The sequence below is a fragment of the Heloderma suspectum genome, chromosome 4, assembly GCF_057233095.1.
Source record: "Heloderma suspectum isolate Gila_16-S chromosome 4, 16-S_ref, whole genome shotgun sequence".
NCBI lineage: Eukaryota > Metazoa > Chordata > Lepidosauria > Squamata > Helodermatidae > Heloderma > Heloderma suspectum.
In genome coordinates, this window is record NC_139461.1 from 314,285,705 (window position 1) to 314,303,339 (window position 17,635).

The 17,635-nt window shown below is 53.6% G+C and overlaps 1 protein-coding gene across 1 annotated transcript; it reads right to left on the bottom strand.

Annotated features, from left to right (window-relative positions):
• Positions 1-1,436: 1,436 nt before the first annotated feature.
• LOC146349093 (kunitz-type serine protease inhibitor TCI-like) lies at positions 1,437-15,007 on the bottom strand. Its single transcript, XM_084854961.1, has 5 exons — positions 14,896-15,007; positions 13,894-14,091; positions 10,689-10,850; positions 6,081-6,221; positions 1,437-1,604 (listed from the first exon to the last, which is right to left on the bottom strand). Exons 2-4 carry the CDS (start codon positions 13,976-13,978, stop codon positions 6,082-6,084), a joined length of 387 nt encoding a protein of 128 aa, XP_084711087.1. The 5' UTR covers positions 13,979-14,091; positions 14,896-15,007; the 3' UTR covers positions 1,437-1,604; position 6,081.
• Positions 15,008-17,635: the final 2,628 nt, after the last annotated feature.

Below are 17,635 nucleotides of genomic sequence, written 5' to 3' on the forward strand. Positions count from 1 at the left end.
GGCAAAATGCCATTGAAAATCATGTAAAGCCAGAGGGAGTAGGGCCTTAAAAGCGGCTCCAACTTGACCTTGCAGCTGGTTACCACCAGCTGGAGCACCATCCAGAGTCCAGGTACATAACCTGTCTCTTTCCCTGTTGTTGTAGCCAAGGTGAATTAACATCCCATAAGTTCTTAGTTCAATCAGTTACTAGTGCTTAGATTTAGGACTGTGCAGGGACCCCCTGATCTGTCTCAGAAGCTGCTTTGTGGCTTCTGAGGCAGCCCCAATTTGGTTTGGGCAGATTCGAGGGACCCCGACCCAACTCGGCCTCAAACCCGAAGCAGGATTCGGATGGTGAACCCAACTTTGGAGCCCCCCCAACACCCCCGCGCAACCCCCCAGCTCCTTACCTGGGCCACCTCCTCCTCCTCTGCCGCCGCCACAGCCTCTGCCTTCTTCGTTGCCACCACCACTGCTGCTGCTGCCTTCTCCATTGCTGCCACTGCCAGCTCCTAAGGCCTGGACGTGCGGCGACTTGTCTTCTTGCAGGGAGTCGCCATTTTTAAAATGGCAACCTCCTGGAAGTTCCAGGAAGTTGTCATTTTAAAAATGGTGACTCCCTTCAAGAAGACTTGCCGCGCGTCCAGGCCTCAGGAGCTGGCGGCGGCGGAGAAGGCAGCGGCGGCGGAGAGGGCAGCAATGGTGTGGCGGTGGCGGAGAAGGTGGAGGAGAAGGTGGTGGCAGCGAGGAGAAGGTGGCTCAGGTAAGGACCTGGAGGCACCAGAGGGGCTGGTCTAGGGGGAGGGGGACTCCAAAACACACCACGTGCTTCGGAGAGCCCCCAACCCGCTCCAGGTCACTTCATGCCCCCTCCGCTTTGCCTTGGAAGGGGCACAAAGTAACCCAAAGCAGCCTGCTTCGACTCAGGGTTCAGGCCTCGGGCCGAAGTGGTGCACAGCCCTACTTAGATTATTTTTAAAAGTATGGGAAATTCATTTCAGCAACGTTGAACATGGTAGCCTTAAGTCTTGTCTTAAAGTGGCAGGGTTGTTCCAACCACTGAATGAAGATTTGCCCTATCGAACATTTCCTCAATCTTCTGAAAGCCAGAAAACTGGCTGACGCCTTAACGGGTACGGCCCATGATCAATAACGACGCTGCGCATTGTCGCATACTGTGCTTGCTCACAGGTTGGCCTCCACGCACCCACACTCTTCCTGGTTTTCAGGCCCCGCCCTCAGGGGAGGATGCAGCGCCTGGGACCGGGTCTCGTATTGCCTCACGAAGCCGCTGAGCCTGTATTGCTGCATCTACAGTGATTTTCTCTGCAAGTCAGAGTGTGGAAGACGTACCGCCTCTTGGCCCTCGCCCGCCCACATGGGGACAGCGGTGCGGCGGCGCGGCAGAGGATGCCTTCTGGAGCAGGACACCGAAAAATGACACTCGGTGGGATGCAATGCATAGAAGCCTTTATTGGGAAGAGGCGGGAAGAAGCCCAGCCAAGGGCGGGTCAGCGCAGAGGGGGGCAGCGGGCGGTGTTTGGTCCAAGTTGCTGCCTTGACCTCTGGAGCACTAGGCACCATTCAGGATGGGGCCGTCCTTCTGCATCCCTGGCCACTTCCTGCGGCGGAGAAGAGAGAGAGGAGCGTGAAGAGGAGGTTCTGCCCAGAGTGGTTGTGAGGTGGACCCTCGGGCTTCGTTGGAGCCCGGGACCACCACGGAGCAGCCTGAGAGCCGGGCTTCTTCAGCAGCCCTGGGACGGAGAAGGACAGGCCCTCTGAGCACATGCAGAGCACCTTCCCCCCATGCTGAGTAATCGCAGCCCACCCCAAGCACCTGGCATGAGGATAGGATGGGCTGATTCTCTGAGGGAGTCGGGCCTTCTAGGTGTGCTGGAGCCCAGCACCTGTTTCTGCTGGAGATTCGCCGCTGGCATTTGCCTTCGTAGGCCTGAGGCTTGCTCTGACCGGGCCTCCCATCGACAGCCGGCAGGAACGTCGCCCTTGTCGGGCAGGCGGGTGGCATGCTCACCTGCCCGCCCGCCTTGCTCGGCCCTGGAACGCACGCAGGTGCCCCCTTGAGGTCTGACACGGGGCTCCCGCAGCCAGGCCCTCCCATGCGCCCAGCGCCCGGTCCCCCCAGGTCGCCGTCAAGCTCTGTCTCTCTTGCCCACAGCCACGGAATCTTTTTTCCTCCAACCGGCCGCTGAGCCGCTTGGAGATGCCGTGCAGACACATACTGGAGTAACTGAATCCAGTCTCCAGTCCCTTCTACTGGGCCAGAGGAGCTGCGGAGGCTGGGCAGTGGGCACCTGCAGCAGCAGAAGCACACTGGGGAGTTCTGAAAAAGGGCACGCTCGGCCCGGCTGGGGACCATCCCCTCCGTGATAATGATGTGCATATGTGGCATCGCCCTGGATACTTGGCATTTGGGCGCTTTACGGAAAACGATGGCAGCAGCAAGCCCAGGTTCCAGATCCAGATCTTGACCACACTGAACCCCGGTCCATACCGTCCTTTCCCAGGAGGAGCCGGGAGAGGAAGCGGAGAGGTGTCACTGAGGGAAGGCAGCTGCTCCTCGGAATGCCCCGGGCAATGAGAACGCCTCTGGGAACTCTGCACGGCCAAGAGGGAGGAGCGAAGGCGAGCACCCAGCGCGAGAAAGGTGCATATCGGGGCCCTGCCCGAAAGGGCAAATCACCAACAATGACCCCAGCGAGAGTGCAGGATCTGCATGCAATCAGGGCCGCCGGAGGCCCGGAACCCCTCCGGAGTGGTGTTGGAGTGCAAAGTACTTTTCACAAAAGCAATGGAACTCTAGCACTAACCAAAGCCTCAGAGATAAGTGAAGTCCGAATCAGCTCCCCGTCAGTAGCCATGGATGTAGACAAAACTCACTCGAGTGGTGGGTTAAGAACAGATTTTACGTGAGATATAACAGGCTTACATCTCGAGGGAAGTTGGCTGAGGTCAGCCTCGTGGTCAGCATCCCTTGCAGGAGGAAGGAGGACGAAGAATAGAGAGTAGGGGGAGGAGACAAGGAAAAAGGCAGTAGGATCTCCTAGAGACCCCTCTCACTGACTCAGGTACATATTAACCCTTTAAGTCCAGGTAAAGTGACTCATGGCCCAAGTCCCTCCAACAATAAGAAGGGGGCATAACATGTGAAGAAGAATGAAGTATTTTTTCAGTATTGTGTTTAGTTCATCTCAAACTTTGAGAATTTCCCCAGTCTTAAGTTCAGTTCATCCTGAACACTGAGAATTTAAAAAAATTTTGCATAAAAATTCATAAGAGAGCCAATATGATGTAGTGGTTACAATATTGGACCAGGCCTGGGAAGACTTGAGTTTTAGCCCCCCACTTGGCCATGAAGTTCACTAGGTGACTTTAGGCTAGTCACTGACTCTCAACTTAGCCTACCTCACAGGGTTGTTGTGAGGATAAAACGGAGAGGATAAAATGTTTGCCTAACATCCACATTTTTGGCGAGCAATTTCCCCAATATAATGTATTTATAACATTATTTTCCCTAATATATGCATTTTTGTACACATTTTTTGATTGGAGAACTCCACTGAAAAGTTTGAAGCAGTGTGAATTTTGTAGGATGACCTGAGTTTCAGTTTGCATAGTGATTTGAAAATTCAAAATGAGGTACGTTTGCATTAAATTTCTCTCCCATCCCTGCTTCCAATATGATCTTGGAATTGTTGTCCATCACAAGCTGAATATGAGCCAACAATGTGATGTGGCTGCAAAAAAGGCAAATGTTCTTTTGGGCTGCATTCATTGAAGCATAGCTTCCAAATCCCAGGAAGTACTAGTTCCCCTCTACTCAGCACTGGTTAGGCCTCATCTGGAGTACTGTGTCCAGTTCTGGGCACCACACTTTAAGAAGGATGCAGATAAACTGGAGAGGGTTCAGAGGAGGGCAACAAAGATGATCAGGGGACTGGAAACAAAGCCCTATGAAGAGAGACTGAAAGAACTGGGCCTGTTTAGCCTTGAGAAGAGAAGACTGAGGGGAGATAGGATAGCGCTCTTCAAGCACTTGAAAGGTTGTCAGAGAGAGGAAGGCCAGGATCTCTTCTTGATCAACCCAGAGTACAGGACATGGAATCATGGGCTCAAGTGACAGGAAGCCAGATTCCGGCTGAACATCAGGAAAAACCTCCTGACTGTTAGAGCAATACGACAATGGAACCCATTACCCAGGGAGGCGGTGGGCTCTTCCACACTGGAGGCGTTCAAGATGAGGCTGGACGGCCACCTGCCAGGGATGCTCTGACTTGGGTTCCTGCACTGAGCAGGGGGCTGGACTCGATGGCCTTGTAGGCCCCTTCCAACCCTACTATTCTATGATTCTATAAGTGTGAGACAAGTGGCAGTCTGAGTCAGGACAGATATAGGAACATGGAGCTGGGGTGGGCAGACATGTGGGATCTACTTTGTTTTTTCCTGGAATCTTGAGATCTGCTAACTGGAGCCAGCTGCTTAAGACATAAGCTTAAAATAAAAGAATTCTGGACCCAGGGATTTGTTTTGCCTACTGGAACTGAAAGGAGCTGGTAGCTGGAAAGTCTGGTGTGACTTAACAGCAGAGTTACCCAATGTAGAGAAAGCATGGTAACGGAGCATTTAGTATAAGAGGGAATAAACGCAGGCGAGAGCCAGTTTAGAAGACGTTCAGTTCAATTTAATTTAGCAGTGCTTTTTACACCGCATCAGAGAGGGGTGTTTAACTGCAAGCACCCCCAGAGCATGGCACATGAGCGTAAGTAAGCAAAGTGAGGTATGGTTACTTGCTTCCTTCCTGAAAAGAGCACATGGCATTTGTTGCTGAGGGAGAGGAAGGAAGGAAGGAAGGAAGGAAGGAAGGAAGGAAGGAAGAAAGAAAGACAGACAGACAGACAGACAGACAGACAGAAAAGAGTAAGGGGAGGGAGCAAGAAAAAGGAACGGCCAGGCTACAGGACGATGAGGAAGAGGGACAAGGCAAGTCTGTCTGGAAGCGTGCAGAATTGTTCCTATCATCTGACACTTCCCATCCGTCGACGCAAAGATCCTGATCCTGGCTACGTGCTCCTCCAGGCTGTTGCCCCCTCAGCCGACTGAGGCTGCTTCTACGCTGGCCATTGTCTGTGGCGTTGACCCTCGTTCGCTCGCTCAGCTTTTCCCGGTGAACTCGGATGGTGCCCCTGCCACCCTGCTGTCTGCCATGGAGGCCCCCGTCTCTTTGAAGGGGCGGTGAGGGGTGGCCTTTAAAAGCGCAGCTGCAGCGTCCCGGCCTATCCAGTGAGGGCTGGGGAAGCGCCAGTTATCCCCGTCGCAAGGGAGGGCCCGAGAGGCGGGCGGCGGCGGGCTGGGTTGCTCTGCTGCGGAGGTCTGGGGCCTGCAGAGGCGGGGGAAGGGCCAGTCGCGGCCTGGGGTTGTCTGTGGGGAGGGGCAACCCAGGGAGGAGGAGGTCCATTCCTCTGAGTAAGCGGCCTGGAAAGGTCGAAGTGCCGCGGGGTGAACGGAGCTGTGTTCTGCGCGGCTCCTTTCCTTTCATGCCTTTGTATCGCTCAGCTCTGCTGCAACAGGTAGCAGTTCTATCCAGCAAAGGACTGCAAGGAGACCAGAGGCTGAACTCCGGGGCAGAGGCCGAGAGGGAGGCGCCTGGGCAAGCCCCGTGGATCGTGGTTCACTCTCAGTAAAGCTCCCGCCCAGCGCGTAGCCCTCTGTCCTCCACGGGCTAAGAGAGCCCTGCCCGAACCAGCTCTATTGTGCAAATACCTTTAGCTGGAATTTCTTTGCCTGCTACTAGTAAACTGCTGTGGTTCAACCCTGTGTCTAGAGTGTCGGCCGCCCCATGTCCACAGGCGAAACCCCGCGTTACAGGGAAGGGGAAGTTTAAAAGAAGGAAGGTGGGACTCTTCAGGAGGCAAGAGATCCTTAAGGGGATGCTCAGGGGGGCCAGGTCATAAGGGGAACCCTGACACCCGCCTTGTCTGGCTGTGCTGTGTTACATGGCCAACAGCGTGGGATCTGGGTGGGGAATGCAGTGCTACGTTAAGTGTCGTATGCAGTACAGAACCGCCACAAACGTGTCTCACCTTAGACAGGTTTGGCGCAGGCCGTTCTGCATCCATAGCGGCAGCACTTCTGGTCCTTCGGGCAGTCCTCATCACTACTGCAATATGCATCACAAGTTGTGAAGCCTTTAGGAGGCTTGGGGCAGAGTCCAGGTTTCCCAGCTGCAACAGAAAACACCTCTGGCTGTGAGATGCCATGTGGAAGTAGGACCTCTTGTGCGCAGATGGGATGTAGCTCCCTTGCATTCTAGCCGCCAGGGAATCCCAGAATTCCTAAGGTGGGATCAGCGAGATGGAGTGGGATGCTCATTTTCACCCTGCATAGCACAACTCTCTGCAGAGGGTGGCAATAGGGACATCGGACTGCTGGAAGCAGCTAATCATGGGAACATGTCAGTAGACTGTCTGTATTACTGTAGCTCCCTCTTTCTGGTTCTCCAGGCCAGATCACCCTTCTTAGTGGGGGGAAGGCGGAGGGAGAGAAACACAGGGTGCAGCTATACAACAGCCTCCCACACAAAGATCTCGCTCCTTGTTACCCCTTTCCCCAGTTTTCTTTATTTCAGCCATATAGTTTAGGGCAAGGGGAGGGGAGTCCATCACACGGGGGCAGAAATCCACATCCATACCGGCGCTTTCTCCATCTGGTTTCATCGCAGGATTAGATTGGTCTCCTTTACAGAGTTGTTTCTATCTCATGATATTCTGTTCCTTACCTTTTCACAGAGTGGCTACTTTTCAGCAAAAAGCTGTTACACGCACTGGGGGAACTGAGAAATTTCCTCCCTGGTTCCTGCCCCTTTCCCCCCACTCACAGATTACTGGTGGTTTGGTTGTGATTGACAGGCAATGCAGGTGGACAGCAACCTCCACCAAACAGCCCAAACCCCGCTGGCACCCGTTTCCTGGCACACTGCTGGCAGCCAGCCGTTCTGTGTTGTGGAGTGAGCAGCCAAAGTCGGGAGCAAAAGTCAGTGCCTTGCGTTTCGTCATGGCATGGTGGCAAGCTGGCACGGCAGCAAGCTGCAGGTCAGTATACTCCCACCCTACCCCCCGATGTCACTGCTGTCATCATCATGACCACGCCCCCAGCAACCCCAAACAAAGCAGGCTTTTCACACTCTAGGAGAAGTACACAGGCAGGCCATGGTGCTCCTGTTGCACAGGCTGAAAAAATGTACTGCATTTTTTCCATTTCAGGATAACACGGGATAACCAGGGGGAAATGACGGGGAAATCACTGGAGGACGACAACGTCATGTAATAGACCTGCAAGCTTCCGTGAGTGGCCAATCATGAATGTACGATAAATTGCAGGTGTAGAGTCATTTTATTGCTGCTGTTGCTAAACAATCCTTGCTGCAAATCACTCAAGAGATCTACCAGGAGAAGCTGATCTGCCTTCTGCCCACAGCATGAGAGAAAGCCAGGCTGCCTCTCTCTAGAGATCTGATGTAGGACCAGTGAACTTTGGCTGTCTGTTGTAGGGATGACAGAGAATTCCGCCACGGATCTTGGGGAGGCTGAATGCCAGTGCATCCAGCCCCCCGAAATCTGTGGTGGAAAGGACTGCCCCCCCTGCCCCCCCCCACGGATCCCCCGGGGATGAGACTTACCTGGGGCGGATCTTCCGGGCAGCGGTGGCGGCAGCTGCGGCGGCTGCGGCGGCAGGTCTTCCGACCGGCTGCCGCCGCTGCCATTTGCAGGTGTGTGGGGTTTTTTTTACACCCACGTGGTAGGCTACGTAAGTTTTTACGTAGCCTAAAACGTCTGGGTAAAAAAAAAAGCGTACGCAAATGGCGGCGGCTATGGCCGCCGCCACTTACGTTCCTTATTTTGGGCCATCTTAGTCTACGTAAATAATTACGTAGACTAAGACGGCGAAAATAAGGGGAACGCAAATAACATCCACTATGCTATTTGCATTCCCCTTATTTTCGCCGTCTTAGTCTACGTAAATATTTACATAGATTAAGACGTCAAAAATAAGGAACACAAATGGCGGCGGCCATAGCCACCGCCATTTGTGTACGTGTTGTTGTTGTTGTTTTTCCCCAGAGCCCTCCGTGGCCGGAAATCCAGCTGCAGACGGCTCTGGCCTGGCTGGGCCTGGCCGGCTGCTCCGCAGAGCCGCCACGGAGCACAGCCGGCCAAGGAGGATTCCGGGGGGGGGGAGGAACAGCCTCCCCCCCCATCCAGGATTCCGGGGGGAGGGACGGAGCGCCTCCCCCCCATCCAGGATTCCGGGGGGAGGGACGGAGCGCCTCCCCCCCATCCAGGATTCCGGGGGGAGGGACGGAGCGCCTCCCCCCCACCATCAGCATAATCCGCGAACAGGTAAGTGATTTTCGTACATCCCTAGTCTGTTGCAGTGTTTAAGTTCTGCCTCCATTGATACTCATCCTGCATATTTGTAAATCTCACAAAACTCCATAAAGCTCCAGTGGCCTCTTTCCAAAGGAAACCAAGCCTGGGTCAGTGCTGCTTTTGTAGTGCTTGGCAAATGTAGTCTGCATTACACATATAAATCATAAAAAATCTAAGAAGAGCCCTGATGCTGGATCAGACCGGGTGTCCACCTAGTCCAGCATTCTGTTCACACAGTGGCCAGCCAGCTGCCCACAGGACACCCATGAGCAGGACAGGAGTGCAACAGCACCCTCCCGCCTGTGTTCCCCAGCCACTGGTGTACGTAAGCTCCTTGCCTCTGGCCCTGGAGGTAGCACAGAGCCATCAAGACTAGTAGTCATTGATAGCCTTCTCCTCCATGAACTCATCCAATCCCCCTTTAAAGCCATCCAAACTGGTGGCCATTGCTACACCTTCTGGTAGCGAATTCTGTAGTTTGCTGATGTGCTGTGTGAAGAAGGGCTTCCTTTTATCTGTCCTGAATCGCCCACTGCCCACCAATCAGCTTCATGGGGTGACCCCGGTTCTAGTATTCACTTCAGAGAGAGAAGGGAAGGTGGTCAGATCTCTGGGGCAGTTTCCAGGTTTGTTTGCAACGGAGAAAAACCTTAGGGCTGTGAAATCCTTTTTTGGAAATGGCTGCCCCAGAGCAAATGCAGGCTCCTGGGCATATGCGCCTCAGCAGCAAGAACTTCCCAGGATTCTCAGGGTAAGCCCCGCTAGCTGGAGCAGTATTCTAGCCTCCCTTCTTGGCCGCAGAGCACAACCATCTCCATGTCATGGCGTGTGAGCGTGGCTGCATTGTGGCAGGGGACATAATTCACTGAACTCCTGGTTTCCTTGTGGGCATTTTATCCATGGAGCAGCGCATCCCTCCCCTGGCCCGTTTAGCTCAGTGCTGCAGCAACAACATGGAAGGGAACCCAAGGGAAGAAAGGCGGGCCACCATTGCCCTCACCTGGGGAGAGACCCCTTCCCCTGGTTAACCTCACCTCAGTTCCTCACCCATGAAATGTTAACCAAAACTGGACCAGACCAAACGCCTGTCTAGCCTACTGTGGTTCCCCAGTGACCAGTACTGAGAGGAATAATGCCTCCAGTACTAGAAGTAACATCCAGCCACTGCAACTACTAGCCACTGGTGGCCATAGGATCTAGGAATGGACTGCCAAGAGCCCTAGAGGCCAGCCAGGGCACTGTTCAGTCACCTGGTGGTGCATCCTCACTGGTCCCTCATAGGTCCCCATGGGAGTTGGTACAGGGTAATGCTCAGGCTCCTGTTCTGGTTCTTGCCTTGCACTCTGGCTTTGAGGGAGGCAACTCTTGTTGCCCTACCTTCCCAGGTAGTAAGGACCAGGTGGAGATGCTTCCCTGCAGCTTCGAGAGGCCAAGGAAAACGCCCTGATGCCCAGAGAAGAGCAAGGAGAGGCTCTTTGGCCCAGTTTGGGGAGCAGCAGAGCTTGGCTGGACTCGGACTGCTAGTGTGCCAGGCAACTGCCTGCTCTGCAGGGATGGAAGTGCTGGAACAGCAGATCTTACCCCTAGCCTGGAGCTGCTACTGGAGGAATGTAATATGCTTGCAGAGTTCAGCATTAATCAGCCCCCAACATGTCAGAAACACTGGGGGAAAATATAACGGCAGAAGTTAAAGAAAAGAAACCCAGATTTTCTATGGCTGAATAGAAAGCAGGAGATATCAGGCATTTAGGGATACAATTTAGGGATACAATTCTCCAAAGTTAGAACTAGTTTAAATAGGTAACAACAACCTTTGATTTACACAGGGAGAAAACCACATTCAACATGGTCCAGAGATAAATGGTCTACATTTCCTGGTGCATCCAACCCCCACCCCATACATATGGTGTCCTGTTCTGATGGCCTGGGGTGGCAGCTGGTCTGTGTACTGAAGACCGGGGCAGGGCAGGGACCGGGGCAAGTGCTCTGCATGCAGAAAGCCCTTTCCAGATTCAGACCCTGGCCGGGACGAAAGAAAAGCCATCAGGTCACAGGTAGTGGGAAAGGCGTTCCTTTGCTTAAGGCCCTGAAGGGCTCCAGCCAGCTCAAGTCCTGGGCCAGATGGGGAAACAGGCAGGCCTCCTACTTTCCACTCAGAATATTTGGACCTGCTTCCTAGAACCCCACCGAGGTCCTTCCTCATTCCTGACCATGCAGGGGGACAGACTCTCTTGGGGCTTCTCTCGTGTCTTTCTCACTTACCAACACAGGTGCTCTGGCATTTCTCTAGGGTCTTAAAATTGTTTTGGTTCCCCTTGCAGCCGCCATAAATGAACTTCTCGCACCTGTTGGAAGCTGGGTTGTAGAAATAGCGGGGAACGTACGCTTTACAAGGTCCGGAATCCGCAGGAAGTTGGCAAATATCTGTGGAAAAGGCAGGAGTCGGCAGTCAGGAGCAGCCGTTACTGCTCATCCTCCCCGTGCCGCCCTCGGAGGACTTCTCAGAGTGAGGCACGGGGCAAACTGCTGCCCCAGAGAGCCCCACCAGCTGCTCTCCGGCTATGCAGATATGACCGCAAGAGAGCCGCTGTCACGTTCCCCTGGCCCCCTCCTTCCTCAGGCACACACACAAGAAGAGAGGCTTCCATCTCATGCCTTTAAGTCACTATCAACAGGTTCATTACAGATGCAAATCCTCCAAGACTCTCAGGCCACCAAGGAATGGCAACAGGGGATCCAAATGGGAGCTACGATGTTGCCAGAAGTTTGAACAAGGACTTGCTGGCTACAATAACTTAGGGAGGGAAACCCATCCCTTCCAGTGATGCTCCCCTACGTCGACCCTCACGCATCGCCAACCGGGTTGACTGTCTGAGCTCCGCCTCTGACTTTCCCCACTTCGCTCTGTGCCGCAGTCGAGCATTCCTCAGGTCACACCCCACGCTGTCCTCCTGGGTTCTCACAGAGGAGGGAGGAGGGGGCTTCAGGCCCAGCCATCTGGGTGTTCGCATCCTGAGAAGCATGCCTATCCATATCTGAACTCGCTTGGGAAGATGCCTCCCCCAGTTCTGGCTGTTCCCCTTGTGAAGCTGAACTGCTAGCTATCTCCCTGCGCTCAGAATCAATCCTGACAGCCCTTCTGCTGCTGCCATCAGCATCTCCAGGGAGCGGGGCAGGAAGAGGAGGTGGTGGCGGCATGTCCTCCTGGCCCAGGGGGCAGGAGGTCTTGTGCTAGCCCTGGGGGCAGCCTACCAGATTGAGGTGCAGCATGGGATGCTGGAGAGGGCCAGGAAGGGGTCACATGCCCCTCCTGCGCACGAGCTCCCAGGGGCCCTCATCCCCCGGGGTGCTGCAGGAGGCAGATGGCTGCTGCTGGACTAAAATGAAAGCCCGGCTTTGGGCTCATTGGCAAGGCCTTTTTGCGAGCCAGTGTTCCACGTGGCATCAAAGCGCCAAGCCAGGGGGTGCACAAGCCCTACAGGGAGACGCGCGCCAAGGAGAGGGAAATGCCACCCCGTGACCATCACTGTGTCCTTTTGGTGTCCACGGCAGGCTCTTCTTGAGGGGAGGAGGCGGTGCCCACCAGCCCCAGCCAAAGCCCACCCACCCTCTCCTGGACCTGAGATCCCCCCGACCACGCACACACGGAAAGGTCCGTCGGCCACTTTGCCTTCTGCGTTCAGCCTGCTGCCTTCTGTCCCTACACCCGTCTCTCCTCCGCCCTTCCTGCTCGTGGCCCCGCTCACCTTGCCCCCTCCGGTACGCACACTGACTCAGCTCAGCCCCCGGCATCCAAGGCAGGGTGTGTGGGAGGGCCGCTCTGCCTGACCTGATTGGTCCCCCCCAGCCAAGCAGGGAGCGGCTGCTGGCTCAGTGGCGGGCCATTCCTGAAGGAAGGCCCCCCCGTCCAGCCAGTTCTGGCGCCTGCTCCTTTTCTTTCTGCTCCGTGCCCCCTGATTGATTCAGTCCCTGTTCCGGAGCCCAAGAGCCGTGACTAGAGGGCCCAGAGCTGAGAGAGAGGGGCTGGGAAAGGGCGGGGCGAGGTGGGGGTTGTTCCCCCAGGTTTTCAGGGCCTCTGCTGTGTTCCCAGAGAAGTGAAGAGCAGCAGGCTGGAGGTGTCGAGAACCAACCAGGGAAGTCCTCAAAGAAGCCACCATTTGGGGAGGAGCAGTTGGTGAAGAGGCTGGGGAGAATGGCTCTGTCCTCCAGTGAACTGTGGCCGGAAGGCTTTCATTGCCACTCTAGGGATGTTGGAGAATTCCGCCATGGACTCCAGTGAGGCCGGATCTAAAGAATCCGGCCTCCTGAAGTCCGTGGTGGAACAGACTACCCCCCGCCACCCCCCAAAATCTCCGGAATGGACCTACCTGGCGGCAGCTCCGGCGGCGACTCCAGCGGCGGCTCTGGGTCATCTTCCGGGCTGCTGCGGCCGCAAATGGTGGCTGTCGTAGCGGCCGCCGTTTGTGTCCCCCGCTTTAGCCGTGATAGGCTACATAAATGTATACATAGCCTATCACAGCCTAGCGTAGGGACGCAAATGGCATCCCCTACGCAGGACGCCATTTGCGTCCACAGTAGTCCAGCAGCGGGTGGAGGCCTGCTGCGGATCGGCCCAGCCGGCGGCCAGGCAGGATTCCAGGGGAGTGGACCGGATTGCTTCCCCCCCTCGAGGATTCCGAGGGGAGGACCGGATCGCCTCCCCCCCGCGGACCCCAGCGGAGCACAGTGGGTGGGGCTTCATACGCCCCTATGCCCCTCGTGTCTCCCCATTGGAAAGGCGTCGCTGGGGACTGCTGCCTCGAGGCACCTGGCGCGCTTGGAGTAGCAGCTCCCAAAGGTCTCCCTTCTTTTCTCTTTCCTGACGTGTTCTTTCAAAGAGTACTTGCCATTGCCACGAGGCACTGGACCAGGCAGGGGTTCTGCCGGGGAAGCGGCAACAGGTGGCAGCAGTGCCCCATGACAGGTGGGTGGCAGCGGCAAAAACCGCCACTGCAGCCAGCCGGGGAGGCACAACTGGTTGCTCTGGCAGATGGTGTACAGAGGACATGTCATCTACCACTCTTTCCCGTCCGCTGCCTGTGCCACACGGCTCACCGTGGCTCATGGGGCCGCCCTGGCCCTTCCGCAAGGAGCCTCGTGCACCGTATCCTGCTGCAAGACATGATGCTGCTGTTCCCAGCACTTGCATCCTGTTATTTCCAAGGGTGCGGCACAGCAAGCTGCAGCAGAGACAGACACGTCTTCTCTTGTGCTCTATCCTGAGAATGGTTTTGGAAAGGGAGCTATATCCAGATGTCTAGAGGGGCAGACGGTGTGACTTTTCATGGGAGGGCAGGAACTTGAGGGTGGTGAGAAGCTAGAAGCTCATATTCATACCAGCACCATGGAAGAACTCATGGCTGGGACCACTTTCCTGCGCATAGGCCGGAGTGCAGTGGGAGAAGGAGAAGGCAAAGAAATGCCTTACCTGGGGGAGGAATACCAGAGATGAGTGTCAGCTCAGCCCAGAGAGCAAGGAGCCCCACAAGGAGGATGAAGCCGCCAGACCGCATGATGAGGCAGGGCTGGGAGTCTGCTGTCCACTCAGTGCACCTGCTCTTTTATGTCCCAGCAAGGGGGTTCAGTGGGGATTTCCAGAAGCAGCAGATTACGGAAACGGGTGGACCTCATGGGAAAAGGATGGACAAGACTTTCAACTTGCAACACACCGTCGCAGAAGAGCTGCAGACCCATGACCTGCCTGCAGGTAGTTCCAGGCTCTACCAGGGGCAAAAGGGCAGACACCAAAACTCCCCTGACAACTGTGTGGGCGAGGTTCTATCACAGAGGCTTCTTGGAGTCAAGTCTGCTTGGCTCTCAAGTTGTGTGGGGCAACATGCCCTACGAGGAATGCGGAACACCTTGAGGAAGGCGCTGGGCTCCCCAGGGGCGCCTTGTACCCCTTTCTGGGCAAGTAATGGGTGGGTTGGCTGCCTTCTGGAAGAGGACTTCTCACTGACTCAGATTTGAGTTTTAGTGGGACAGTCCTCCCTTTGACTGGCTGCCAGAGGGAATCCTCCATTTGAGGGCATCCTCTGCGTGAAAGGCTGCGTGAAAGGCTGCCCGCCTTACTCCACCTTGAGGGCAATGAGCTGCTCAAGCTGATGCCTCTGCGCTGCAAGGACCTGGTCAGCGGGCTGGCAGGCGGGCGCGGTGGCCGCTGGCCCCAGTTTTCCACAGTGTGGTGAGAGGTGCTGCACTCCTCTTTAAAATGTCATGATGATTTCTAAATTTGCACACACGCACACACACACATGCACGCACGCGCCTCCATAAATCAGCATATGGAAATGTTATGCAAACTACTGTAATCTCTGTAGTCTGCTCTCTTTCGGGGGTGATCCACCAGTTGCCCCCTCGCTGTCCTTCCCTCCTCATCTGTGATGCCCCTGAGCTGCCCCCCCGCACCTGCACGGCAATTCAGACAGACCTTCCAGCCGCACCAGTGGCGCCTCAGGGCCCTGGGAAACAGATCCCGAGCTTGGGCCTCACGGGTCCCGGCCTCGCAACACTCATGCGTCCATCGATCCTTTCTCATGGCCAGGCTGTATGACAATATCGAACATTTCAGTGGCCGCTTTGGCACAACAGCGTATGTGTACCCAGAGGAAGTAAACTCGTTCCAACAAGATAATTCTGAACAGAATTAGCAAGCAGTAACTGGAACGCAAAGAATGCACATAAGTGGTCTAAAAATCTAGCTTCAGTGTAACCAGAGGAAGTAAACTGGTCCTGGCAAGATAATACTGAAAGGAATTAGAAAGTCGGAACTGGAACGTGAAGCATGCAAATTAAAAGCTTAAAAAAACAAGTTTTTTTACACCTTGCTTGTGATTGACCCTTATCTCTCTTTCTGGCAGGGTGTTTTTCCTGCAGGCTTGACTGTCCCCCGCCAGCACTAACTAAATTATGTCTGCCCTGATGAGAGGAAGAACAAACCAGGACCAACTAGGGCGAGACTGGCCACACAGCTGACAGAAATGATGAATGCCTCCTTGCTGGAGGGGCATGTGCCCTCTCGCTTGACGGAAGTACTAAGGAGACCTCTATTAAAGAAACCTTCCCCTGACTCAACCTGTTTGGGAAGTTACAGGCCATTCTAGAATATTTCATTCTTGGCCAAAGTGATAGAGAATGTGGTAGCTTTGCAACTCCAGATGCATTGGGATGATACAGATTATCTGGGCCCATTTCAACTGGGCTTTCAGCCAGGATATGGGACTGGGACTGCTGTGGTCACCTTAGTGGATGCTGTATGTTGGGAATGGGATGGTGGCAGCCCTCTTACTTCTCTTTGACCCCTTGGCAGCTTTCAGTGCCATCACTCATTGTATCCTCCTAGTCTGCTTGGCAGAGATGGACCCTGGAGGCGCTGAATTGCGATGGTTCAGTCATTCCACTCAGATCATGCCCAGAAGGTGGTGCTGGGGGCTTATAGCTCAGCGCCACAGCCATTGGTCTATGGTGTCCTACAGTGTCCTGTCCTGTCCTGTCCTGTCCCCTGTGTCATTTAACATCTAAATGAACTGGTGGGAGAGGTCATCTGGAGCTTTGAAGTGAGATGCCATCAATATGCTGGCGACACTCTGTCAATGGCTCCTTGTTACCTGACTCCAAAGAAGTGGTTGAAATCCTTCTACATTGACTATGGTCAATAATGGGATGCGTGAGGATGAACAAGCTGAGATTAAAGTCACAAAAAACAGAGGTTCTGTTGGTCAGTTGAAAGTCCAGCTCAGGGGATGGGGATGGGGTTGCACCCTGTTCTGGATGGGGTCGCTCTCCCACTGAAAGATCAGGTTTGTAGCTTGAGAGTGCTCCTGGTCTGGATGCTATGCTGCCCCTGGATCTTCCAGGACTAGCGGTGGTGGAGGGCACATTTGCACAACTACAGCTAGTGCACCAGCTGCGCCTTTTCCTGAGTCAGCGAGAGCTGGCAACAGTTACCCATGCCTTGGCTATGTCACGGTTGGACTACTGGATGGCGCAGTGCAAGCTACTCTCACCTAATGCATCGAATGTAGTCAAGGTGTGGCAAATATTTGCCCCAAGAGGCCTTTGCATCTTGCAAGACTCCTGCACCAACCTGCATGATAGGCTATTTTGCCAATATTTATCCCAAATAGGATTTTTTGTCTAATTTTTCTAATAAGTGTACCTCTCTCATAGGTTTATGACTTTCATAAAGAAGAAATGAATATTAGGGACATTAAGGTATATCCTGAATGAAGTTTGAATCAGTTTGATTCTAACAGACGCATTTGTGTTGACATGCTGTGACTTTTGACTGAACTTCTCAGTGACCTCTGAGCTTACTGACATGAGAAAGCGAACATAGAATATATTCCCGGCTAAATTCAGCAAAAGCAAAATGTGTTTCAGATAAAGAGGTTGGGAAAAGGAAGAATAACTCCTGGACTATTGTTCATGTTCATATTATGATGCAAATAGAGGACAAAATCTTGCAGGAAATAATACACCACTGAAAGAAAAGCAGATGGTATCATGTTTTGAAGGAGGTGTAGCTCAGAAAAGTTATCAGGTAAAGACATAAATATATTACTTCCCAAAATCATGGCTGAGAACTTTGGAAAAAAATAATAAGTGATGGTTAAGGAAATTCCATTCTGCAGAAGGGAAACATATGTCAGCACTTCAAAAGAAATTATTTAAATATGAGAGGGAAAATATAGGACCTCCAGGACATTCCATCTGTCTTCATAGAACCCAGCATCAGTTCTCACAGGATGCAACATCTGTCCTCAGAAGGACAATGGCACCAGTCCTCATTGATTTCTCTGCTCTGTTTTGCGCCCAGCTCAGAAAGGTCATTGAGTAAGATATTTTAATCTTTAAAGGCCATGCTCCTGGATAAACTTAGAATATTTTAAATGTGTGTTTTGTTTGCAATCACTTTCTATCTTTGTATGTTCAGTGCTCTTATATCACGTGTAAATACTGCAGCATCTGCTTGAAATTTTAAATTAAAAGATAAAAAGAGACACCTGATCTCAGAATCTTCTGTTTCGAGAAGCTCTGTGTGTTAATACCAGGATTGTGGTGAATTTACAAATTCTTGGCTGACACTTTGTGCTTGGAATACAAAGTGACCCCACTCAGTGATAGATTTGCCAATCTTTACCAAGAGTTTTGGGCTTCAAGAATTAATG